This window comes from Ursus arctos, unplaced genomic scaffold, assembly GCF_023065955.2.
Source record: "Ursus arctos isolate Adak ecotype North America unplaced genomic scaffold, UrsArc2.0 scaffold_17, whole genome shotgun sequence".
NCBI lineage: Eukaryota > Metazoa > Chordata > Mammalia > Carnivora > Ursidae > Ursus > Ursus arctos.
In genome coordinates, this window is record NW_026622841.1 from 12,787,661 (window position 1) to 12,814,756 (window position 27,096).

Genomic DNA, 27,096 nt, shown 5'->3' on the forward strand with positions numbered 1-27,096 from the left:
GGAGTCCGCGAGGCCGTCCCGGGAATCACTGCCACTGGAGGTGGTCTTGGGGAACGCTGAGGCACCTCTTTTAATTTTCCTGTTTAGTGGTTTTCTTTGTGGATTCTTAGAGCTATGTCCTGTTTTACCTACCTGTGGTTATTAGTGATAATTATCTTCACTTTTTGATTGGGATTACATTGACTCTATAGGTGCATACGGGGAGAGCTGACATCTTAATCTCTGAATGTGGTGTATATCTCCATTTATTTAAATTTTCTTTCGTTTCTCTCAGCAGTGTTTTGTAGTTTTCAGTGCATGGGTCTTGTACCTCATTTTTCTGTATTTCCTATTTTCTGATGCTAGTATAAATTGTATTTTTTATGTCAATTTCTGAGTATTCATTGCTAATGTAGAGAAATTCAATTGATTTTTGTGTGTTGATCTTGCAGTCTTGCTAAAGTCCATTATTAATTCTAGTGCTCACTGGATTTTCTACATTCAAGATCATGTCATCTGCAACAGTTTTACTTTTTCCGTTCCCATCTGGGTACCCTTATTGTACTGATGAGAACATCCAGTACAGAATAGAAGTGGTGAGAGCAGACATGCTTGTGGTGTTCCTGATCTTGGGAGAAAACATTTTTTTTCTTACCATTAAGTATGATGTTTCCTGTAGTTCTGTTCTCTTTTGTTGTGTTTGGGTGGATGCCCTTTATCAAGTTGAGAAACTTCTCTTCTATTCCTAGTTTGCTAAGAGGTTTTGTTTTTTGTTTGGTTTTTTGTTTGTTTGTTTTGAGAGAGAGCATGACCAAGTGGGGGGCAGGGAGGGGGAGAGAGAGAGGAAGAGGGAGAGAATCTTAAGCATGTTCCACACCCAGTGTGGAGCCCAACACGGGGCTGGATCCCATGACCCTGAGATCATGACCTGAGGCAAAATCAAGAGTTAAGACGCTTAGCTGACTAAGCCACCCAGGTTTTCCTGCCAAGAGTTTTTTTAATAAGGAATGGAGGTTTAATTTTTGTCAGGTGCTTTATAGCATCTATTGGGATGATCACAGAGTTCTTCTTTTTTAGTTGATATGGTGAATTACACTGATTAATTTCCAGTGTTAAAAACCAGCCTTGCATTCCTGGGCTGTACCCCACCTGGCTATTAATCCTTTCTGTGTTCTTGGGAGGTATTAGTTGGAGTTTTCTTTTCTTGTAATGTTATTTTCTGATTTTTGTGTAAAGGTAATGCTGGAAAAAGGCAGAGGGAGAGAATATCCCGCTGAGTGCAGAGCCCGATGCGGGGCTCATTCTCATGACCCATGAGCTCAGGACCTGAGGCGGAACCAAAAGTCAGACGCTTAACAGACTGAGCCACCCAGGCACCTCTACATTTGTATCTTCTTATCTATTTCTTTTTTGAGTGACCTTTGGTAGCTTGTGTCTTTCAAGGGATTTGTCCATTTCATCTAAGTTATTGAATTGATTGGCACGGTTATCATATTCCCTTATTATCCCTTTAATATCTGTAGAGTTTGTAGTGGTATCACCTCGCTCATTCTTGATATTGATAGTTTGTGTCCTTTATCTTTCCTGACCAGCAGGTCTAGAGAGTTACCAATTTGATGGATCTTCTCAATAACCAGCTTTTGGTTTTATTAATTTTCTGTTGTTTTTCTGTTTTCTGTTGCATTTATTTCCTCTCTTATTTTTATTATTTCCTTTTTTCTGCTTACTTTTGTTTTAATTTGCTCTTCTTTTTATAGTTTTTTAGGGTGGAAGCTGAGGTCATCGATTTGAGGCTTCTTCCCCTCTTCAAATGCAGATATTTAGTGCTGAGTTTCCAGCTAAGCTAAGCTAAAACAGCATCCCACACATTCTAATATGTTGTGTTTTCACTTCAGTTCAGTTACAGATATTTTATTATTTCTCTTTTTCATCTCTGCTTTGACCCTTGGATTATCTAAGTGTGTTATTTAGTTTCTGAATGTTGGGAGATTTTCCAGAAATCATTTCCTTATTGGCTTCCAATTTAATTCTATTGTGGCCAGCAGACATACTTTGTATGACTTGAATCCTTTAAAATTTGTTGAGACTTGCTTTTGGCCCAACATACAGCCTTTCCTGTGGCCATCCCACGTGTGCTGGAAAGAACATGTGTTCTGCTGTTTTGGGTAGAGTGTTCTATCAGTGTCGATTAGGTCCCGTTGGCTGAAATGTTGTTCAAGCTTTCTATGTCCTGTCTGATTTTGTGTCCACCTGTTCTATTCTATCAGTTACTGAAAGAGGGTATTGAAATCACGGATTATAATTGTGGATTTGTCTATGTTTTAAACAGACTCTTAGGGGCGTCTCGGTGGCTCCTTTGGTTAAGCATCCAACTCTTGATGTTGGCGCAGGTCATGATCTCAGGGTTCTGAGATCGAGCCCCATGTCAGCCTCTGTGCTGGGTGTGGAGCCTGCTTGAGAATCTCTCTCCCTCTGCCCCTCCCCCACTCCACTCATGCAGGCCTGCATGCACTCTCTCTCTAAAAAGAAAATAATAAAAATAAATAAACAGATTTTGAACTGATACGCCTGTCTTTTAGCCCCGTGCTGAGCCTCCTGCCCCCAGAGGTGCTTTTGGTGCCACTCGAGCCTTTGGGGGTTCTCTGGTGTAGTCCTGTTTTTCAGTTTCTCTGCTCCTTGTTTAGCGTTCAGCTTTCTGCTAAGTTCGTTACCACTCAGCATTCTGTTTTTCAACTTCCAACATGTCCTTGCTGTTATTTCCTTTCCTGTTGTCTATGCTCCTGGGGGTTGTTGATCTTTAAAAAAATATTGTTTTTTTACTGAGATTTTAGTGGGGTCTCTGAAGGTTGCTGAGGTTAACACTTGGGTTCAATGTGCCATCTTTTTTCAGTATTTTTTTAGGGCATTTTTATTTTCAAAAAATGTAATGATATTAAAAGACATTTTGGGAAAAGTGGGAATCCCAGCATCCTAACACAATCACTTACAAATTTATATATGTATGTATGTATGAGAGAGAGAGAGAGAGAGAGGGAGGGAAAGAGCATGGGGGAAGGATAGAGGGAGACAGAAAGGGAGAGAGAATCTCCAGCAGATTCCCTGCTGAGCACAGAGCCTGTCATGGGGCTCGATCTCTTGACCCACGAGATCATGACCTGAGCCAAAAGCAAGAGTCAGACGCTCGACCAACTGCACCACCCAGGCGCCCCACACTCACTCACAGTTTTCTATAGTCCTTCGTTTGGCATCTGTGCACTCGTACTTTTATTCAATATTTGAATTCGTTACAGTCACAGTGTAAATATAGTATTGTATGCCCTCTGCTTTTTTAAACTTGCAGAATAACCATTTCCCCCCTACTCCTGGTGTTTCTGATCACCATCTCTAATAGCTACGTAGCATTCTGTAGAGTTGACTCCACGTTCCTCAGTCAAGTGTTTGGTTTCACATGCTGATAGATGTAGTATTTTTCTAAGACTTTTAATATAGAGTCATTTTGGATGCAAAAACTTTTAGATTTCCAAGTTAAACTGTAAAGCTTTCAAGAGTTCCCAAGATGAAGGGAAAATAGACTCTTGGCACCTCCGTAAGCTCTTACCCGTCATAATCTCAGAGCCGGCACTGGTCAGGGACTTACTGCAGGTCAGAGACTGTGCTGCCCCTGGGCTTGTGTGTCCTTTCAGTTCTTGCAGCAGCGCTCTGAGCTGGTACCAGCATTAGCCCCGGGTTCAGCTGCAGAAGTAAGTAGAGTGTCTGACTTTCTACATCATCAAATAGGTAGTCAGTGGTCAAGCCAAGGCTTCAAACCACAGTCCATGCCGTTAACCACTGTCCTTGTCTCTTTATGATCTTCCTGTAGCGTAGAACTAGTAGAGTTAGGAATATCTGGGGGCTTTTTCCTAAAACTGTCTTTCTGGAAGTATTACCCACAAAACGCAGTATACTTTTGGTAAGGAGAAAACTAATCTTGAGCGGTTTTCAGCGAAGACATCCCTGTGGTCATGGTGAGAACACAAGACAAGAGTGAAACAGGCTTCAGATGGTAGATCGTGGGCATCATGGCGCATCTACAGGCTCCTTGCGGCATTCGTTCCTTCGACACACGGGGCTCCACTGAAGAACTCAAATCTGGAGAGCAGACAGAACTTCCGCGAAGCGCAGCCTTGAGGCTTTGATCTTGCTCACTTCTCACGTGGCTCTTTGTCCCCTGCAGAGACTGATGAGCGTCAACTACCTGGGCAGCGTGTACCCCAGCCGAGCAGTGATCAGCACCATGAAGGAGCGCCGGGTGGGCAGGATCGTCTTTGTCTCCTCCCAGGCGGGACAGTTGGGATTATTCGGTTTTACAGCCTACTCTTCATCCAAGTTTGCCATCAGGGGATTGGCCGAAGCCTTGCAGATGGAGGTAAACGCTCTATTCAATTTTGTTTTTATATCTTCCAGCTCAGCAACGTATGGTCCCCTTTGGTTTGTAGCCACTTTACACACATTGTTGCACTGAATTAGACATTTGTAGACTTGACCTCAGTGAAAGAGAATCAGCTCAACCCTTGCATTTTGCAGTTAACATTTTTCATTGCATAAAGATTATGATAGAAGCAAAATGTTTGCTTACTTCATTTAATACACAAAGTACTACTAATATTTACACAGTATTTTTGGCCTAATACTGTGTGAGTATGCATCCTGTTAACCAGATATTTTATTCTCTAGAGGTGTTTCTGCAACAAAAAGATGTGTCCTTTATGACTGAATAATAAACTTAACATGTGTTTGAGGGAAGAGCTTAAATCAGCTACTGTCTAGCTGTCAGCTTTTAGGCAAATCATTTAACTTGGTCTGTTTCGTTTTCTGAAAAACAAGAGGGTTGGACTGAAAATATCATTTGGCCCTCCTGATACTTACATTTTAATATCTTAAATATTGATAAGAGTGAATGCTTTTTATTTTCCCAGTTAATAGATCATGTTGCAAAAGAGGATTAGCTTCAAACTAAGTGCTTGTCATGATGTGACAATCTTCACACAACCTCGATTGTGTGAAGCAGACTTCTGCATTGTTGTCAAATGGGGATGCTTAGACAGTACCACACTTATCTATCCCAAATCACACACTGAAAAGGCAAGGTAAAATTCTTTCTATTGTGATATAGACTGAAATATAATGCCACATCATGATCTTAAAAGCCCAGAAGAGAATTCATTGTGACCAACCTTCTCACAGTAGGAGTGTGATTTGGGGATTCTGTTTACTGATCTAGATTAGGGGTTAGCAAATTTTTTTCTGTCAGGGGCAGCTTGGAAGTATTTTAGCCTTTGAGGGGTGAATGGTGTCTGTCACAACTCCTCCAGCCTACTGTGAGAGCAGGAAAGCAGCCACGTGTGACAGGTAAATGAATGGATATGGCTGTGTTCCAATAAAACTTTATTTATAAAAACAGGTGGAGGGCCAGATTTGTCCCACAGGCCATAGTTTCTGATTTATAAAAATCCCCAGAAGAGCCCTCGATGGTGTGTGACAGGGTGCCACACTGCCTAGCTCTTGGGCAAGCGTTTCAGTAGAGATGAGCTGTCCAGTCAGTGACAGAATGGGCCTGATGTGCCACTTAGGGACTGATGGACTGTGCCTTGGTCATCAAAAAGGAACCAGCCCCAATTAAATTTTCTTTTTATCAACTTGCTTAATACTCTTAATAATAGGTCATTATGATATGTTTAGCCAATGAGGCACATATGGCTGTGAAATTTCAAAACAGGAATACCAGTATTTCTTTTGCAGTGTTTACTTTGAAAGTCCCTTTGCTAATAACCACTTGATTTTTATAACAGTTTTGTGAGGTATGTGGCAGATGTTGTTATGCCACCTTATAGATAAGAACACGGAGTTTTCAGTAGTTTATTGACTTGCTCAAAGCCACGTCGTTATTTTGCAACAAAAATAGTAACAAAGTCCTTGCCTCCTGGCTCCCTCTGCCTGTGTTCGGCAGCAGCTGATGTGTCTGTAATTCAGGTCAGAAGTTGCCAGATTCATCTGGCTAGTTGTCTCAGCCCTTCACTTTGGTCTCAGACTCCTGCTAAGGGAAGGGCTATTTTGGAAATGAAAAATCTGCTTATTAGGGCTTTTTGTTCCTAAGTCTTGTCTTATAGAGCTACTTCAGGATTCACTAATTGAGGGCAAAGTGTGTAATCTGGGTGGCCTGGTTTCGCTTCAGGTAGAACAGAGATGTTACTAAAGAGGAGGGAGAAGGAAATGAGTCGCTCGCACAGAGCCCCCTGAGCCTCTTTGTGACAAGCGTGATTCAGTAGCTGCTCGGAGCTGGTCTGGACTTGAGGTCGGCTTGACTTCGGTCCATATTTAGACTCCGTGAAAAATGTCCCCGTGTAAACACAAAATAAAATTAACACGTACCACGAGGGAAATATATTCACTAATCAAAATCCAGTTTCGTTCATAGCAGACTTGCATCAAAACCATTGTTTCCCTACAAGCGTACAGTGCTGTGTTTGGAAACGTGGATAATTCCATTGGCTTTGCCAAGGTGGTTGTGTTTTCTGTGCATGAAACAGACCTTACAGAATTTCTCAGGCTCTTAAGTACTTTTTGATAATCCTTTTTGATTTAATTAACTCTTAAACCTTCCTGTCCACCCCACCCTTTGCCCGGAAAACTAAAGTAGGACCCTAGAAATGTTTTGTGTACAATGAATACATTTGAAAGAATGCTTTGTTGCATTTTTTGGTCTTTTTTTTTAACTCAGTGTTTTAGGTATTAATATATGACTTAAAGATTCTAGAAGTAATCTTTTTGCAAAGCAGACGTCTGACATGGATTATAGCCAAAGATGTAGTAGCAGAGACCAAGTAAAAGCAAAATAGCCTTTGTGCTTCTCTCATCCTAGTCATGCTCTCCTCCCTTGAGGGCTGTCTTTTCCCAGGGTGGTGAAAAGGAAGCTGAAGCTTACATTCTAGAGCTTCTCCTACACAGCTCTGCTCCTCTCTCCAGCACCCCTGCCTTCCCCTCCCCCCAACTTCATTCTGATGGAATTGGAGCTACACATTTTAGGTGGGGTTATTTTGATGATAAATCGGTTCTTGAGCAGAGGGTTGGCCTTCTGATTGACATGGAAACCAGGAAAGAAACCGGTAAAGGGAGGGTAGTGGGAAGAGCGGGAGGACAGAGAATGGTCCCTCAGCAGGGATGAGGCAAACACACGGTGGTAAGGTAAATGGGGTATTCGGCTAGTAAAGTCCCGGCCTATGAACTCTTTGAGAAAATGGTGATCTCTGGGAGTCAGCATTGTCTTAGCAGGAACACGCAAAGCCAAATTAACCACCTTTCCTTTTCCACTGGGGTTATGGGATTAGTTGATTAGAGGAAAGTATAGCTATAGTTTGGTGTATTTCAATTTTTACCAAATATTTGACCCAAGAGTTTCAGGAGACTGTAAGCTCCATGAGGGCAGAGACTCTCTCTGAGTTGCTGACAGCATATCTTCATTCACAGACCAATACCGGCACACAGTAGCCACTCAGTGTGTTGGTTGAAGAAGTCAAGTGATTCGGTGATTAGCCACTGGAAGTATCCGGCCCTAGGTGGAGAGAGTCATTTGGCTTCATGATTGCAGGGATGACACCAGCCCCCGGAAAGGGGTGGGACTGGTTTCTGCCAGCTCTGACTGTCTGTGCCCACCCCAGGAGAAAGCTGTTCTGAAAAGCTGTTTCAGCCATTCGGCAGCTCAGCTGTCACCTTCAATCTGAGAAACACTGCTTTGACGTACTGTCTCCTGTTAGCTCGGGCCACAGTCCTTAACATATTGCAGGAGGAAGGGCCACAGAAGCAGCAGAGAAACGACCATATCCAAGCAGAGTCGGCTTCAGGCTTCCTTTGGGCCAGTTACCGCTTCTCAGCTTTTTTGGTGGTGTTTTTGTCTGGTCTGTGCACCACAGAGGGCAAGGCCGTGGGAGACAGTTTTTAAAGTCACTATCTCCAAAACAAGTGGAAGAGAAATTGCTTGCTCATCAACCTCACCGCCTGGCCCGAATCCAGAGCTATTTATGAGCATAGCTGGGCCTTGAAGCTGCTTGCCCCTCGATGCTGAGTGAATGCGCTCTCTCACGCCCTAAGTGCGTTGGAGCTGAACCAGCAAAGACATCACCCTTTGCTGTTGTACTGTTCGGGGTGGCTGGCCAGGATCTTCTCCCTCCATGCTTCTCCCAACCCTTCCAGCTCCTCCCACAGGCTTAGAACTCTGCCTCATGGAGGGACCCAGGGGGAAAAAGGGCTATGTGAAAATGAAAAGATGGGGCCCTGGGATGCTCCCAGAGCCTGTTGCCTGAGGAAGCAGTCTTATCAGTCTTCAGCCTCCTTGAGATACATGGTGGCCTACCTACCACCAGCTGCCTGTCCACTTTCAACTCCCCTAGGTGTTGTCCTGGGGCTAAACAGTGAGCCAACAGTAAATAAAAGGGCAGCAGTTTCGATGGTATGAACTATTGCCCTTAGAGCCATGAAGAGTCAGGGCCAGATGAGAGTGTGGAACAGGGCCACTGAGCAGCAGGATCTTTGCGAAAGGTGTGTCCTGGCTGACTAGCAGGAAAATCTTCTGGAATCATCTTGTTGGGGGTGTGTTTATGAATAGAGAATTTCAGTGTGGAGGCCTGGTGGTGAGGTGAACAAGCCTAAGAGCCCGTGTCAACCTGGGAAGGAGTTTCTGCACCTAAGTAAGGATGAGGTTGTCTTTGGGGAGGTGTTCGGCTGGTCTGACCTGGGGCTCACCAGGGGGAGAATCCTGTTGGCTGGTTCTGTGGTGGAGGGCAGAGTGACTCCTGACTCCCTGATGGGCAGAGACTGGTTGCGTGGGGAGTTCTTGATCAGACAGACTTCTGAGGGGATCCATATAGTTCTAGGCCAGGGTCTGGGGTGGCACAAGAAGGGCCTAGAGAAAGGGTTTTGAATGATCTTCACTTATTTTATAGATGAAATCAGTAAGAGTTTCAGAGGCAGCCATTGCAGAAGCCAGATTTGCAGTCCAGTGGTGGAGGAGCGGACCTGTCCCATTGGCTCACACACAAGGCCCCAGTGGTGTCAGGGTGGGGGAGGGAGGACAAGCAGACTTCATTTCAGCTGCGCACCTTCCTCCTGGACCGCTCCCAGGGCCTCGCCTGGCCCGTGGGGTGGGCAAAACTTGGAAGGCGGTGAATCTCTGTACCTCGGGGCCAGCTGCCTTCGGAAGTAGAAGTTGTTGGGGTGGGCTTTTCACCTTTCCTTCTAAATGATCTTTGTGGAGAGGAGTTTCCTGACCCCATCAGGACTGGTTCTCCACTTGCAGAATCACCCTGTTGGTCTTGCCAGCTTCTGAGAGAATCAGGGCAGTATTGATTGCGTGGGCCCGGCAGCCAGCTCAGGTGAATAAGGGAAGAAGCGGAATCGAACCTTGTTTACTGAAGGGGCACGTATTGTTTCCGAAATGCAGGTGAAGCCATATAACGTCTATGTCACAGTTGCCTACCCACCAGACACAGATACCCCTGGGTTTGCAGAAGAAAACAAAACCAAGGTAAGTATTCTCCTGTGTCTGTTCTGAGCCTTTAATGTTGTAAACCCCTTTTCCAATTTTCTGACTTTCCACCTTATAGCCTGGAGTCATTTTCATCAGTCAGAAAATTGAGTTCTTTTCTTTTTTTTTTTTTTTTTTAAAGATTTTATTTATTTATTTGACAGAGATAGAGACAGCTAGCGAGAGAGGGAACACAAGCAGGAGGAGTGGGAGAGGAAGAAGCAGGCTCATAGCAGAGGAGCCTGATGTGGGGCTCGATCCCATAACGCCGGGATCACGCCCTGAGCCGAAGGCAGACGCTTAACCGCTGTGCCACCCAGGCGCCCCTAGAAAATTGAGTTCTTTTCAATTGACATGCTAGGTAGAGGCCTCTGGACTTTCTGGAACTTTCATGTAGGGTCTTAGAGAATGCAGCCTATATTTTCCAAGACCATGATTTTTGCTAATAATCTTCGAAGGCTTACTTAATTAATAAGGTATTTTCTTTGTGATGTTGAGTATGGCCTGTGTTTTTAACTAACGAGATGATATTCTTTAACAATAATATTCTCTCCTCTGAACTTAAACATCTGGTTGCTTATCCTGACTTGGCATTTCAGAAATGGATCTTAGGAGTCCCTCATTCCCCTCTCATTAACTTTTCAGCTCCTGGCCTAGCGCCCAACGTCCACCCAGTGCTCTGGCCAGTAACTGAGAGGCCAGCCTTGGTTCTTCCCCCACACCACTCATCCGCTTGACTGCACATCCTGTTGGCTCTCCTCTTAGAACTTACCCTGAATTGGACCTTTTTTTTTTTTTAACTGCGAATATCAGTACCATCCTGGTAATGATAGCTGCTGATATTTTTGCCTGAACTGCTCTTAATAGTCTTCAAACTGGTCTGCCTGCTTCTGACCTCTTTACCCTCCTTCCCCGTCTATTCTTCACACACTGGCCAGTAATCCTTTTAAAGCGGAAGTCAGGTCTTGTCACTCCCCCATTCAAACCCCTCTTGTGCAAAAAAACCCCAAAACAAAACCAAAAAGACCCTTTTTATGCAGCACAGTCTAATAGAATTCTCTAGAATGGAAATGTTCTATGTCTGCACTCTCCAATATGGTAGTCACATTGTGGCTGTTGAACACCTGAAATGTGGCTAGTGGGACTCCCCATCATAAAACTGAATTTTTAATGTAATTTTATTTAATTTTGGCTCATTTAAAGTTAGCATTAAAAAGTGCACATTGGTATGTGCTATGTATTAGTGAGTGTGACTCCTCTGGTTCCCATCATGCCTAGATAGAATCCAGAGGTCTTGAGGCTTATTGGGTCCTGCACTGGCTGGACCTTGGCCACCTGTCCACAGCGTTGTCTCCTCTTGTCGCCCTCAGCCATACCTGAGCCCCATCTGTTCCTTGAGCTTGACCAGCCTTTGGTCTTGCTTTGCCCTTGCTCTCCTCTCTGGATGTTCAAATGGCTTAATCCTTTGCTGCTGCTGCTGCTGCTTTTTTTTAAAATAGATTTTATTTATTTATTTGTCAGAGAGAGAGAGAGAGAGCACAAGTAGGGGGAGTGGCAGGCAGAGGGAGAAGCAGGCTCCCTGCTGAGCAAGGATCCCAGTGTGGGACTCGATCCTCGGACCCTGGGATCATGATCTGAGCTGAAGGCAGACACTTAACCGACTGAGCCACCCAGGCGTCCCCCATTTCTTCTTTCTACCTCTGTACAGACTTCACCCTGAGAGGCCTTCCCTGACCCTCTGTAGCTCATGTATCACTCCACTGGAATATTCACCATCCTTTCCTCTGGCTTTAGTTTTCTTTATGATGCTTATCACCACTGGACATTTACATTGTATACAATAACAGTCATGTTGAGCTGAACGCAAGCTTTGCACTTTGTTCAAAGGAGGCTTTTCTTTGCCTTGATGCGTAGTGGGCACCCTGCGAGCAAATGAACCAAGTGGAGAAGAAAGGAATTGATCAGAACTTACTACCTTGAATGGGCATTGATTGGTTTTCTTCTCCTTTATAGTAATGCTTAGTAAGTGTGAGGCTCTGCAGCATAAAAATTGGCACTTTTGCTCCGTAGACTGTACATTTGCAAAAAGATGTTCACGATTTAGAAGTTTTTTCCCTGTTCGTTTCTCTTTGGCTCTGCCTCTTAAGATTACAACTATTTCAAAGAAGTAAATTTAAGCCAAATGCACTGTCTTAGAAGAAGCAGGGGTCTGCTAAGCAGGTTTGCAACATGGTGATTTCCCTGAAGAGATTTGATTTTGATGTTAAGTTGGGTGTGTCCCCCCCCCCCCCCCCGCCAGTAGTACAGCATTGAGCCGACTTCTTTGGATAAATGAAATTCTGTGTTGCTGTGTAAGCCCTTTAGGGGGCGCCATAGTGCTTTTAAATCTAACGTGTGTCTGGTGGGGTTGTGCCCGCCTGGTGGTCTGAAGGAAGGAACGGGGCCCGGGGCCCCTTCAAGAGAGCCTTTCTCTTAATTCAGGTTCATCAAGAAATATTTGACTTTTATGAGGTGCTATGCTTTTCTAATTTAAGAAAATACATTCTGTGTTTTTATTTTAATATTCTCAAGCCTACGTGGTAAATGAAATTCACAGTTTCATGTGGTTTAAGGCTTTAATTTTAAAAACTTCTAATTGAAACTCCCTTTTAAAGAATTTCTGAGTTCACGTCACTATAAAGAAGATTAAAAAAAAGAAGAAGAAAAAAAGCCCTTGCCCACAAGGAACTTAGGAGGTAAAGTGCAAATACGCATGTAGCTATAATATCTATTAAGGCAGAGACATGCAGAGATGAGAAGAGAAAGTGCTGCCAGGTAAGAATTCAGGAAAGGCTTTTTGAACTAGGTGGCCGTTGAGAGGGACCTTTAGCCACCTCGGATTTGGGGTTCTAATGCACCAGCCAGTCATGAGCACACAGCCGTGCCGGGGCCCCTCAGTGTTTTCTGTCCCATCCTCCTTCTTGTTGCCTCCTCCGCGGGTCTTTTAAGGAACAACCGTGTTGTTGAACAGGGGCTGGGCCAGGAATTTGGTCAGAATGGAGATGCTGGTCGTTCAGGCAGACTTGCTCAGTGCGCATGGTCTGGGCTGTGCATAAACACAGCCGGTCCGGTGTGTGGCCAGCAGTGAGGATTCCCCCAGACTTGTACCAGTGATGTGGTCTCATTCTAGCTTAGGTGGTCGTCACTGGAGCCGAGACCACACATTGTCCCACAGAGAGCGGCATGGGCCTCCTTGTCCCACTCCAACCACCGGGCTGAATTTTATACAGTGACCAGGTAGAAACTGATCTAGAATCCGGACAGACCCGATTCCTAAAAGTAGGAATCTGCTCAAAGGTAGAAAGCTGGAATTCTTTATAAAGTGGGGGAGAGAGGGTTGTAAGAATTATTTGTTCTTGAATTTAATGGGCAATAATGGCATTGATACGTCTGTTTTTTCCCACCTTTAGCCTTTGGAGACTCGTCTGATTTCAGAGACCGTATCTGTTTGCAAACCAGAGCAAGTGGCCAAACAAATTGTTAAAGACGCCATAGTAAGTACAATCCTTGTTTTCTTTCTTAATAGTTGTAGCACTAGCTTTCTGAAAAGAAGTACTATATTTGTCCCAGGGCTAATTTCAAAACATAAATTATTGTGTCTTTTTGGTCAGATTCATATCTTATGTTGGACTCTGTTCTTTTCCCCTGAGATACTTTTATTGATTCCATGTTAATTCGTAGGCTCCTGGAAACCAATTATGTATCTTAACCTTAGGAACAGATTGATGAATAAGGAGGCCTGGGAACTTTGTTTCTTTTAGAAGAACATGAGACTTCCCTGTGACGTGTAAATGATGTGTCCTAGACCCTGTCGATGGCCCACTGCCTTCTTGCCGCTTTCCCCCGTTACTTGCCGTCGTAGATGATTTTAGGTACTTTTAAATGCCAGACTCATTGATTAGGGATTTTTTTCTTTCACCTTCCTGCTTCCTGGTATCATTTTCCCAAATGTTCACTAATAAGGATGTACATCCAGGCCCACTGGGCCACCATCCTTCTGCCCAGCTCATGTGTGTCCAGGCTACTGAGTTTATTTGGAGTCAAAAGTGGTATCTTTGGAAACCACATGCCTACCATTTGGTAGAACAGCACACGTGCCGCAGACTTTTGACAACATCCTGTTAACCCACGTGCCGAACAACATGCACTAATGAGGGGTGTCGGCAGGCTTTAGGCCCACACCACACGTAGGAAATTTGAGGACCCTCGGAGTGAGGTGGCAGCGAGCTGAGCAGCCGTCCCGAGGGCCGCATGCGCTGTTAACGTGAGCCCGGACTGAGCAGAACACAAGAAACCCCCGACTGTGAAGATACACGCAGACATTGGAAGCGCTGTAACCTGACTGCTCAGAGGCCTGGAAAGATGGTCCTGGTGGATTAGGAGTGTGTTTCCTGCTCACCTCAAATCAGAGCAAACACACTCAGTGTTTTCAATGATCTGGAATAGCTCTTTGTATTTCGGTAGGATTCATTTAGTCTGGTGGTTTTCAAACCTCAGTACCTGACCAGTTTACATGCAAAACTGTTGACAGTCCCAGAGACTTCTTTACACATTTATATTTATCCATAGTTGCCATATTAGAAATTGAAATTGCATAATCTTTTTTTTTTTTTAAGATTTTATGTATTTATTTGAGAGAAAGAGAGAGAGGGGGAACACAATCAGGAGGAGGGTCAGAGGGAGAAGCAGGCTCCCCGCTGAGCAGGGAGCCCGAGGTGGGGCTTGATCCCAGGACCCTGAGATCATGACCTGAGCCGAAGGCAGACACTTAACTGACTGAGCCACCTAGGCTCCCTTAAACCGCATAATCTAAAAAATATTTATTTATTAATCCATTTAAAATAGCCACATAAACCCGTTGCCCTTTAATGGAATCTTTTACAATAATAATTTTCCAAAACAGAACTTTAGTGAGAAGAGTGCCTTTGTTTTACATTTCACCGATCTCTTTAATGTTGGTGTTAATAGAAGATAGCTGGATTCTCATTGCTGCTTCCATATTCGCTCTGCTGTAATGTTTTTTGGAGTGAAGGATGTAAAGAAAATCTGCCCTTAGATATGTAGTTAGGAAAGGGAGGGAGATTTAATGGACTTTTCAGATAATTGTGGGCATTCTTCTTTGATATTAAACCCAAACTGGATGAATAGTAGCTTCTTAAAGGTTAATTACAGCGTGGAATTGGAACCTACATTAATGAACTTTTTGTTCTGTTAACACTAAATTCCCTTGGTCTTTGCACTTTGCATGTTTTGTACCCATTCATGATTTTGTAACATTATGCATTAGTCATTTGGAAAATATGGGTTCACTGAGTTATCAGAAAAATTACATCCATTCATATCACTGCTGGTTTCATCATAAAAGTCTTTACATGTTGGGAAGCTGACAATCTCACAATGGCAGATAGGTTTTCACAAATCTTAATTTTTCCTTGAAAGTTCAGATTTTAACATTGACCATAAAAGCTGCCAATTCTCCTTGAAGTGACAGGCACATTTTATTCATTTTCCACAAAATGTCTTCCAAATACCCAAGTCTGAATAACCGTAGATTAAGTGTCATGACTTACACAGGTGGAGGAGGGCCTTTCTGCAGGGCAGCTGTCCCTTGGGCACAGAACACAGCAGAGGGCACTGGGTGTGTATTTTCCTTTTGTCTCCTAGAGTATGAAGAAGACTTGCCCGGTAAGGGTTGAGATTTAATAAAATGATTAATTTTACAGCTTTATCAAGGGCATTTTAAAGCAAAACTGACCTTTTAAAATCTTTGAAAGATTTTAAAAATTTCTGTTTACTTACTACTGCAAGCGTGTGTGGCCGTGGAGAGACATCACTACTATGACCTGTGCTAATGAGCTAGCAGTTTTGCCCATCAACGCAAATGTCAGTGCAAAGGCAGTTAAGGTCCTAGTATTATGATGATGATGATGATGATGATGATGATGATGATCATTTTGTCCTCCTGGATCCTCTGAAAGGGTCTCAGGACCCCCAGCATTCATGGACCCACATTTTGAGAACCACCTGTATAGCCATTCCAGTCCATCTGCCAAGGCCATATTTGTTGATGAGCTTTGGCGTAAGCTCTGTTACCCTCTTATGCAACCTAAAGTGGACACGCTTCATTGTTTCTTTTTTTTTAATTTAATTCAAAAAACAATTTTTTTTGGGGGGGGGAGAAAGAACACACGAGCAAGCGGGGGAGGGGCAGAGGGAGAGAGAGAACCTTAAGCAGGCTCCTCACCCAGTGTGTAGCCCCATGCGGGGTTCAATCTCATGACCATGAGATCCTGACCCGAGCTCAGATCAAAAGTTGGACACTTGACTGACTGAGCCACCCAGGCGCCCCACACACTTCATTGTTTCTGATGTGTTGATTCCTTTCCTGGTTACTACTGTTGCCTCTTTTCTCCTCCTTCTATTTTAGCAAGGAAATTTTAACAGTTCCATTGGCTCAGACGGGTACATGCTGTCGTCCCTGACCTGTGGAATGGCTCCTGTAACTTCTATTACTGAAGGGCTCCAACAGGTGAGCTATGCTTACACCACCAGACAGATGGACAGACGGACAGACAGAGGTGCCTCTCATTAAAACCCAATGAGAAAAGGCTAACAGAAGACTTGGTAACTTTATCTGGGGCTGTGAAGGGTTTTTACTGCAGTATCCATTGTTTCTCTTGCTATGGCAGGGATAAGAAACTAGGAGTTAAAGACAGCACCTGAGGGATTCAGAGAGGGGAGAAGTCTTCTGTGCTCTGGACACTGTGGATATAGAGGGGAACGCTGTCTCTGCTCTTGGGGTGTTCCCTCAGGTTCTCACATGTTTGTGGTAGACTGATGTAGGGTACCAGGCATCAGACCAGAACCCCTCTTCTGGGTGAGTCTGGTCACAGGCAACTATGCTTAGGGAGGTACAAGTCAAGGATTCAGTGCAGACCCTGTTCTTATGCAAGCACATGGTTCATCCAGGCCACACAGAAGCTAACCACTTGTTGATGTGCTGGGTGCTGTGTTTGCTACTGGAGAATCAGAGGGGAAGCAACTCACCAGCCTCAGGGGCTCACAGTCTAGTGGGAGAGATGGGCAGAGAGGTGATACTAACGTAATGTAATGGAACAAGCATTATAATAGAGGGCTGGCTCTGCACAGACCCGATGATGGGTGGTGGAGTGTAAATGGAGGGCTGGGAGGCTGCCTGAAAAGGGGCCGTCTACACTGATGGGTAATTTATAACCAAGTACTAACCTTTGTGCAGTAGACCGTGTCCAGACTAAAAACCCGAATGACTTGGGTGCGGGCTTTCTTCACTCTTCTCTTCCATGACTTTGTTGACGTTTTCTTAGAGGTAGATGCTGTATTCCATGTGAGCTCTCTGAGGACAGCCCCCCTTCACAGCCCATGCTGGCACATAGTAGGAACCTCAGGTGCCCGAGTAGAGCAAATGCATTAAGTCCACACATTCTGTGTGGCCGTTTTGTCCTCTCTCCCACTTCCACAGGAGGGATGCCAGACATAAAACTTCAACCCACAGCTTTTCCTCTACTCCAGTTCTGTATAAATTTCTCTGAGGTGTTTTCCCTGGGTTGTGACCTCACTCTCCAGTTCCCCATGCCTGCAATAAAGCTGTTTCCCGGCATCCCATCCCCACGTCCCCATCACCAAGTCTGTATTGTCTCCATGATCAGAATCCATGTTCTTGTTCACTCAAGAACCTGACGAGGAAGCAGGGGTCATCCTGGACCCCCTCCTGCCCCTTATGTGAGGGGTCAGGTCCATCTCTCTTCCCTCCAGTCCTGGCTCCCCTCCTTTCCCAGCCCCGCTGCTGCTCCCCTAGTTCAGGCCTGGGACACTGCAGTCAGCAGCCCACCTGGGTCTCATGCCCTGTGAGTCAGAGGTGGTCACCTGGGGGCCCGTGGACCTATGAAACGTTTTGTGTGATTCATCTGGTATATGAGTGTGCGTGTTGAAATAAAATGGTTTTAAAATTAGGTTTTCCATAGAAAACCCAGATTTTGAACTTTTCGTGAAAAATCAGAAGGCCCAGCAGCACAGGGTCTGCATTCTCACCTAGCAGTAATCAGCTGGGGCAGGTGGTAGCCGCTCCTGTTAACACGGGACACGGCCCCCCATCCCAGTGGTCTTACAGCACCCTGCCGCAGGCCTGGGTGCATCAGAGTGCCATCACATTTCCATGCGGGTTTTTCCGAACTACAAATCCACCTTGCATGGCAAACCCTCAGTGGCTTCCCAGTACCACTGAGGTAAAGCTTCCACTTCATCACATGGCATAACCCTACGACCTTCGACCTCGCTCACTTTCCTGCCCCTCCTCCTCTTCCCATGACTTTGTCTCTGTCCCTGCATCCCCAGCCTTCCTCTGTCTGACCAACTTCCAGTCTTCCTTCAGGTCTCACCTTAACTGTTGTTTTTTTCAGAAAACTCCAAGGCTGTTAAATTCTTTAGACTTAACTATTTTAACATTTTGGTATGCTGTATTCTAATTGCTTTTTCTTGATTGTTTTTTCTTAAATAATAGACTTTATTTTTTAGGCAGTTTTGCGTTGATAGAAAATTTGAGTTGAAATCACGGACTTCCTATGCACCCTCTCTTCCTGTCCCCACCTAGCATCTTGCATTAGCATGGTACGCTGGCACCGTTGATGAGCCGGTATCCGGACGCCATTATTAACTAAAGTCCAGGGTTTACATTAGGGTTCACTCTTGGTGTCACACATCCTTCCCCGGGTTTTGACATGTATGTTGCTGGCATGTTTGTCTGCTGCCACGTGTCCACCATTGCACTGTCACACAGAGTCCTTCCCCAGCCCGAACATTCACCCATGCTCCTCCTGCTTGACCCTCCCTCCTCCTCCAGAACCCCTGGCCACCACTGATCTTTTCACTGTCCCCATCGTTTTGCCTTATTCCAGCTTCCCTTTGGTTCTTTTGTTTTTCAAAGTTATCCTTGCGTACCCTTCAGAGAACCCATGTTTTCAAGGCTCTGTGGGAACAACAGCGGCCCCAATACTACATGCCGCCCCCCTTCGCCCTTCTCAGATGCAGCCACGCTATTCTGTGGCTGGGCCTCCATGTCTCCATCTAGAGTGCATCCAGAGTGTAGACTTACGTGGCCACCTCACGTCTCCATCTAGAGTGCATCCAGAGTGTAGACTTATGTGGCCACCTCCATGGATTTCTCAGCTTGGGGTCAGCCATGGGGTTCCACCAAGAAAGAGGAGGATTTAGATCTTCTTCACACCCTCCCCCTTCTGCTTACAGCCACCACCCCTCCGTTCCCACCCTCCCTTTTTACATATATTGTGATTTTGGTTAGATCTGCATTTGAGATCATCATTAGTATGGGTATGTAAATGCTCTTCACAGCTGAACTCTGTATTACACATAATTACTTTTCCTTTCTTGGACAAGCTTTTGTTTTCCCTGAAACTGTTATTGGCTTTTTTCTGTGTATTATTAATAATGACAGTCTTCATTCTCTCTCAGAAATATCAGACACTCTATCAGTTTCCCCTTCTGGAAGGAATCCTTCCTGGAGCCTTCCGAGTCACCCGTCAGGACTGACTGTCCCATGTCTGGGGTCCCCTCTGCCTCTCATCTGCTTTAGGTCGCCTGCCTCCTGTGTCACATGATGTTGCCTTTCTTCAGTGACCCCTTACTGTGGCTCCTTTTAGTCTTCTAGTGCTTTTCTGAAAAAGGGGCCACGGGAGGCAACATTTGAGTACTCGCGTATTTGAAAATGCTTCTCTTTGTAGTTCTGTGCCTTGAAAAAAATTCCACTCAGAGGTGTTGCACGGAGAGCATGTTGGCAGGAAGCAGGACGGTTAATGGACCTCCACTGTCTGAACCTGACGCAGTAATTGTCTTCCTCCAGTTGGTTGTCTTTCGGATTACCGAAGCAGCTCGTGGCGGGCAGGCACTGTGTCTTTCTTGCCATGGCGGTGGCACCTAGCATAGGGTCTGACTTTTCGGATCAGAGCGTAAGTCTTAAACCAAAAAGCCTTGATGGTAGTTTGGATATTTGGGATGCTGGAGTGGATCTTCTCTAGCTATCAGAACCCGAGGACAACTAAGAATACCTGTGTTGTTCTTTGTCTGATTTGAATTTATTAAGTGGGCAAACATTATGCTGTTACTGCTCTGACAAGCACATGCTATTTGGGGGTACAGAGCGGACAGCTTCTGTCCTCCGTGTTCTCCTGATGCTTACAGAGTTTTGTTTTTTTTATTTTACTTTTAAGATTTTATTTATTTGAGAGAGAAAGAAGAGAGAGAGAGAGCACGAGCAGGGAGGAGGGGCAGCGGGAGAGGGAGAAGCAGATTCCCTGCTGAGCTGGGAGCCCGACTCGGGAGACTTGGGACTTGATCCCAGGACCCCAGGATCATGACCTGAGCCGCGGGCAGACACGTAACTGGCTGAGCCACCCAGGGCCCCGCTTAGGGACTTTCCATCATCCTTGGAGCAGGTTAGAAGATATGTCTTAGAAATTCTTTATTAGAGAGTATTTTCAAACGCCTTGAAGTGAGCTATGGTGTTGTGCTGTCGGACGAGCTCAGGGGTCTCTCTGTGTCTCACAGGTGGTCACCATGGGCCTCTTCCGCACCATCGCGCTGTTTTACCTCGGAAGTTTCGACAGCATAGTGCGTCGCTGCATGATGCAGAGAGCAAAATCGGAAATTGCAGACAAAACTGCCTAATCCTTACCCCTCGGGAAAAGACTGTTTCTAAATTATCTGAACAGCTTGCTGCTAAAAGGGACCCAGTTTTGGCCTACAGACACGTATGTATTGCTTTGACTATGTGAGATTGGACCAGTGCCCTTCCGAAACCTGGCTGCGGGCGAGGGGATAGATGGTCAGCTCCAGGCGAGGTTATTAATACTATGCAAATATGCAACAGGAGACCATTGGTTCTCTGAGCAGAGAGGTGATGACCCTATGGGAACGAATAGTTTGTGAGCAGGGTAAAGAACATCATTCCAGAATGATCATTTACATTTTTCTATTTATTCTTTTTTTTTTCCTTCTCAGTTGAGATTAAGTCCAGAAATGTACCTTATGATATATAAGACGCAGCCTTGGGGACTTTTTTAAACCTTCCACAAAAGGCAGCTTATGGGTTTCTGGGGCCTTTTTTTTTTCTTCTTCTTCTTTTTAACATGGTGTATTTTATTCAAGATGAGATTTACACATTGCTGGAGAGTCTGAATGCATGATAATGTCCCTGACTCACTGTGCTTCTGGTGAACGCTCGTGGCTTCTCTCTCTCTTTGATCCCATAAAAATACAGGGGGACGAGAGAGAGCAGCGCAGGGGAAGGGCAGGGGAGAGAGATTTTCCAGTAGGAAAATAATGCTTTCTTGTCTTCTTTAGACTCGAATGCGTAGAACACTTTTTGTTTTTCATTCACGGGGAAAGGCAGCCACCTAAAATGTTTTCTGAAGAGAAATAAAATCTTAGACGCTTAAAAGTTTACAATTTCTTCAACAGCCATGATGACACGGAGCTCACCCATCCCATTAGAGTGTCTTGTCATTCTTCCCATCTCTCCCTCCTATTTTGCTGATACTGCTATAATATTTTTATAAAAAACAAAAAAGACCAGTTAAAATTTTTTGACTTGACTTTTTCAATTAATTCATGAATTAATTAAAACAGGTGAAAAAAATTAAAAAGTGTGACATTCTTCTCGTAGCATATATGTAGCTTTTAAGAAAGGCTGATGATCGTATATTTACATTTTCCTCTTTAAGAAAAAGATAGGACAAGGCCGATTTTGAAGATACTCATTTTTGAAAGAAAATGATCACCCCTTCTTTCTGTGACTCCCACCTAACCAGAGAACCTTCTCTCCATGCCAAATGTTAAGGAAGCCCAGTCATCACTCGCACAACATACATAAGCCCTGGAATCCTCTCGGCCCCGTGAATGTTGTTTCCACGTCACAGGCTCTGTCGCTCAGTTAGTGGATTTCCACACGTGCCTCTGATGAGTTCTGGCCAGTGTTCCTTGCTTTATCCCGTCACTCTGCGTGCTCCCCTACTTAGGGACAGTGCCCTTCATCGAAATGCTGTGCCCCCTCCTTCTTGCACACACAGTATGCGTATACTATGCATACAAAAGATGAGACCTAAAAATGATAGCAAACCTTTGTTTGCTCTTGAGTTTTTGAACCTCTTGACTTTAAAATGACTTAATTTTTTTTAAAGTAAGATATTTAATGGCTTTAATCCTTGGCATCCTTTTAATGAGGATCTGAGAATGGCATATTTTAACACTGACAAAGACAGAAGAAATTATTTAATATATAAGTTGCTTGGAATGACTTCATCGCAGTTTATGGGGTGGGTTGATGCCATAACAGTTTCATGAATCTCTCCGTCTTCTATAGCCATCGTTTGCAAACTACATTAGGTCATATCTCACAGCCTCTTAAGATAGAGTAATGGCTCTATTTCCCTAATTCGCAGAAAACAGTTACACATTAATATCGGGATGTTTCTCACTTTTTTTTTCCCTCATGAATGTTCCTTGAATGTTGGCACCTCCAACTGCTGGTCTAGATGAAAGTCTAGCCCAAGATGGTGTCTCGTTTAGTACAATTCACTATTTAACCACAGTTATTTCAATAGACATTTTTCAAGGTTTCATCATAGACGGTACTGTCACCTCCAGGTAATCTGCTACCCGAACAAATTTAAGAGCCCCCGTTCTGTGGTGGGAGATACTTTCCCCAACCCAGTTGCAGTTCCGGCACGAGAGCAGATTTTGTGGAGATCATATCATCAGGGAATGGGCTTCTTTGTCAGACATGTTAAAGGGCCAAAGCTCCGTATTCAAAAAGCTTTGAAAACTAAGTCTTTTTTTCCCCCCTCTTTTCCTAAATTTGGTGCCATTATTCATTTGATAGCAAACCTGACTTGAACTAATGTATTATAGTTTTGATTTATCCATTTCATCAACTCTTCATTAATTTTTCCCAAAGAAACACCAATGGGTTTAGTTATAGGTATTGCCCCAGATTCTATGGAGATGTTTTGTAATATCCAGCATATGCCCTGTATCACCTTTTTCCAACTCTAAAAAATTAAGAGTTCTGAAATGCATCTGGCCCAAATGGTTTGGATAAAGGATTATAGGCATTCAGCAGCATCACACAAAGATCCGACTTCATGCAAAACATGAAAATATTACAAAGGCAAATTCTATTTTTTATCTTTTTGGCTCAGTTTTTGTACATTTTTTACACTGACTTGTCTTTTTTTTTCCCTCAGGGGGGGAAAAAAAAACCCCTGAGTCAGATTGTTCAGGAAACTGTTGGCTTTTTTTTTTTTTTCTAAAGGGGTCATTGATTCAACACTGTATTGTACCCAGAAGTGGGTATGTCTTACCTATGGCAGAAGGAGTTTAATTACAATTCTGTTGAAATATTGGCTTTCTGTTTGTAACCAACAACAGTTTATTGCGTGAGTATCAGTTCCTAAGTGCTTACCTCTGCTGGGTTTGGTTTTACTGTTTATTATAGCGTATTTTTGAGTATATTTATTTAAAAAGTGCTGAATGTCGTTCATCCATAGAAATTCCAAAATATATTCAAGGAGCCTTCATAATTGAAAAAGGTATAAGAACCAATCCCCATTTCTTTTTACGAAAACCAAGTCAAGGGAATTGTGCTTTTCTGTTATTTTTTAAAATTTAATTTTCAAAGCTGAAAAGAGAAAAAATGAACAATGCTGTTGATAATGGCTTCTTTGCATTAATACTTACATATGTTCAGTTATAAATCTTTTGGTTAAACCATATATCATTGATTCTTGGAAGTGAACACTGGGAGAGCGTTTCTAATATTTAGATGACAAAAGTGTTTTGGAAATTGTTGCTTCAATTCAAAGAATTGTATGTCTTTGTCTTTCTAGAAGAAGGCAATACCATGATAATTTTTTTTTTACTGAGTTATATCGTCAGCAGATTTAATTTTGTTACCTCATGTTCTAATTTAAACACATCTTACTCACATGAGGACACTTTTAAATATTCATAGTTTTTGACATACGATGCTTTGAATCTTTCTCATGTCCTTAGTTCTTAGTAACTCAGCTTTTAAAAAGTACGTACTGACCATAACCTTCCATATTCTGGACTAAATCTTGTTTAGTTCAGTGCAGTGACGGCAGATTTGATATTTTGAAGAGGAGATAATAGCTATTATATTTTACACTTGCTTGATGGGACAACTCTAAAGACATTTTTAAACTGTAAGAATGCACATGGCTATTTTGATATATATTAGAACTTGTGTTTGCTACTTTAGAAGCTTTTGTGGCAAATTGTAACCTAATTTTCATATCTTGTATTTCTGAGTCACAACAGAAAATAAATGGGGAACAAGCTTTACAGATTTGAAAATGTATTTTTTTTAGAAATTTGCATTTCTTAAGAGTCATTTAAACTAAACACAAATCTCTCTCATAACCTTACCCTGACCACGCGTCCTAACCATTGACAAGGCTTGATTGTGATCATTCTTGAGGAACTCGTGTTTCCAGGGTAAGCACTTGGCATTCTGAGCTCCTGTTTCAAATATGTTCTGTGTTTATGTGATTCAGGTATGGGATACATGAGTAAAAGGCTAAGAAAAGTGGAATTTAGTAAAATTTCTTAATGTAATTACAGTTCATATGAAAACAAATAGATTCCGCACACTTTAAACCTCCATATACTAACAATGAAATATTTCTTAGGTTCTGAAGGACACAGAAGACTGATATATAAAATAACACACCTTAATATTCCTCAGTCTTTAAATGGGAAAATTTGTTTTCCATCGTGAAGAGATTCCTTGGACATCTTGGTTTGCAAGCTTAAGCTTTCTCTAAATTTGAGCAGTGTATATACTATGAACAGCATATGGTAGCCCTTCTGTAATTTTTAAATTTGGATGTTCAAAAGGAAACAAAATTCTTGCGTTCCACTCCTGATTTCATACCCTCGATTTTCCTTCATTCAGCATTCATTTATTGAGCTCGGCATCCTGGCCCCTGGGGTTACTACTCTTCGTAAACAGTTTGTCCCTCCCCGGTGGTGATTACATTTCTTCTTTCTTCCCTCCCCTCTCCTTCATCTCTCTCAAGGCTCTTACAAGTCTTCCTGGACTTCCTTTCTTCAGCTTGGGGCCTCTGAATTTTATGCCACAAATGTTTGAATGTCAGACACTATTCTAGCCCGGGAATGCACAAAGAAAAATACAGCCCCTGTCCTTAAATAGTTGATAATCTAAAGAGAAAAATATATGCTAGAAATTATACTGTGAATCTGACAATAGCTATGATGAAGATATCATAATTAACATTGAAAACCTCACCCATGCTGGAGACTGTTGTGAGCGTATCACATTTAATCATCTCAGTCATACACTAACCCTCAAGTAGTACTCTTTATGTCCCCCTTGCCCAGAGGGGCACAGGCACAGAGAGGTTAAGTAACTAGTCCACGGTAGCAGCTACTAAATGATGGAGCCCACATTCAAACCCCCGTTTTCTGCCTTTTGCACTCCTATCACCTGTATTAACCCTGGTCTTCCAGTGGCACAAGTGGGCTCCTAGGACTGCCCAGGGAAGTCAGGCATGGGTCTCACAGGGGCAAGTTGTGGCGGGGGGAGTTCTGGAGCTGAAACTTGAGGAATGAGTATGAATTCGCTCTGAAAAGGTTGGGTGCATTTCAGGGAGACGAGCAGATGTGCAAAGGCAAAAGACATGAGAGATCTTGGTGCATTCCAGAAAGCACAGAGTTAATATGGCTGCAAGAAGGGAATGCGTGAGGAAAGGGTGTCACCATGTGGTAGATTTGCACCAGATAGTGCCATACAGAGGAGCTGCGACTTTAGCCTCCGAAGAACTTGGAGCAGAAATATAAAATGGCCAGATTTGAGCTTTAAAAAGATCACGGGCCCCTTGAAATTCTGGGGTTGCTGAGCCCCGAGCCTTGGCATAAACCATTCTCATTAGTTTGAAAGATCCCATATTAGACACATATTTTTATGGGTTCAGTTGTGTGCCCTCGAAAGATGTCATTGACGTCTTAACCCCCAGTACCTGTGAATGTGACCTTACTTGGAAGTAGGGTCTTTACAGATATAACTGAGTTAAGATGAGGTTATTCGGTTCCTAATCCAGTATGGCTGGCAACCTTACAAGAATAGAACATGGAGAGACACGGAGAAGGCCACGTGACAGCAGAGGCAGATCAGAGTGATGCAGGTGCCTGCCTAGGCACCCCAAGGATTGCCAGTCACCACCAGAAGCTAGGAAGAGGTGAGGAAAGATCTTTCCCTAGAGCCTTCAGAGGGAGCCTGGCCCACCTGTCACCTCGATTTTGGACTTCACGCCTTCTGAACTGTGGGGGAATACATGTCTGTTCCAAGCCATTTAGCCTGTGGTACTTTGTTATGGCAGCCCTAGGAAACAAAAGCATTAACCTTGTTTCTCTAAACATGTTCATCAGTAATATCCGGGAGACACTGTGCTCTGTGCTAAATCACGCAAGAGAACAAAAGTCATTGCACAGAAGAATGTAAATTCTTTGCTTATTTCACGTCCATACTATGGTGTTTCACATTGTTTGGGCCTAACAGCAGTTTTGATCCAACGAGAGCAGTGGCCATTTGAAAAATTTAATTCCCTGCTCTTATTTTATTTCACTTTAAATGCCAAGTCATGGATTTGAAAGGAAAAAATTGCCACGAGTAAATTTCCTACACTTGCCTTTGTGAACCAGAAGGAAGCATGACTTGCCTGCTATTAAACCCACACAACACAATGATTCATCAGCAGTTCGTTGCCTAGCTTCAAAGGTTGTTGCTTAATTATTCTGAACATTTTTGGAGGTTTAGGACCCACCACTAAATAGTTAAGTAGGTTTCTCAGTTAAACCAAGGCCTGTTGGTTTAGATTTGGCCAAAGTGTTTCCTTGTGATGACAAGGATGGTTTGAGAGCACATAGTGGACAAATCAGATTTAGTCAGTCTTACAGCAGAAGACAGGCTCTGGAGCATTAATGCACTGGGAACAGTATTACTGTTAGTATTAGTACCTAATGCTAATTCCCTAATTGAGAATTAGTATTGTAATATTATTCTATAATAATGACCAACAACAAATGCAACCCATCTGAAAGCATGTGACACTATTTAGTGTAAGAGTTCATAATGTGTAAGCTGTGTCGATTATATCTCACTAAAGCTGGAAATGATGATATCGAAGACACTCGAAACTGGAAATTGGTGTTTTGGAGTGCTTCTCTGGGAGATGTGGTGTTTTAAGCAGTTCTTTTTTATGCAGGTTACGTGAACTCTTTGTTCTTACTCCCTCTGGTCAGTTCATTTCCTTTATGGATTTATTTCCACTTTAGTTTGCCTAAGTGATTTGGGGTCGTGTTTTATATTTTTAACTCTTTCGCATTATCTGTTAGTTGTCAGTTCCCTCTCAGTTAATGAATGGGGTTTTTCT

The 27,096-nt window shown here is 43.4% G+C and overlaps 1 protein-coding gene across 4 annotated transcripts in view; it reads left to right on the forward strand.

The window, feature by feature from the left end:
* Positions 1–23,986, forward strand: part of KDSR (3-ketodihydrosphingosine reductase) — a 37,876-nt gene extending 13,890 nt beyond the window's left edge. For all 4 annotated transcript variants that reach the window (XM_026496443.4, XM_048218484.2, XM_044383069.3 and 1 more), the window contains 5 exons: positions 4,193–4,384; positions 9,452–9,535; positions 12,985–13,068; positions 16,002–16,103; positions 20,171–23,986. In XM_026496443.4, the coding sequence (XP_026352228.1) occupies positions 4,193–4,384; positions 9,452–9,535; positions 12,985–13,068; positions 16,002–16,103; positions 20,171–20,290 (582 nt within the window). In that variant the 3' untranslated portion in view covers positions 20,291–23,986. The remainder of the gene's footprint in view (positions 1–4,192; positions 4,385–9,451; positions 9,536–12,984; positions 13,069–16,001; positions 16,104–20,170) is intronic.
* Positions 23,987–27,096: the final 3,110 nt, after the last annotated feature.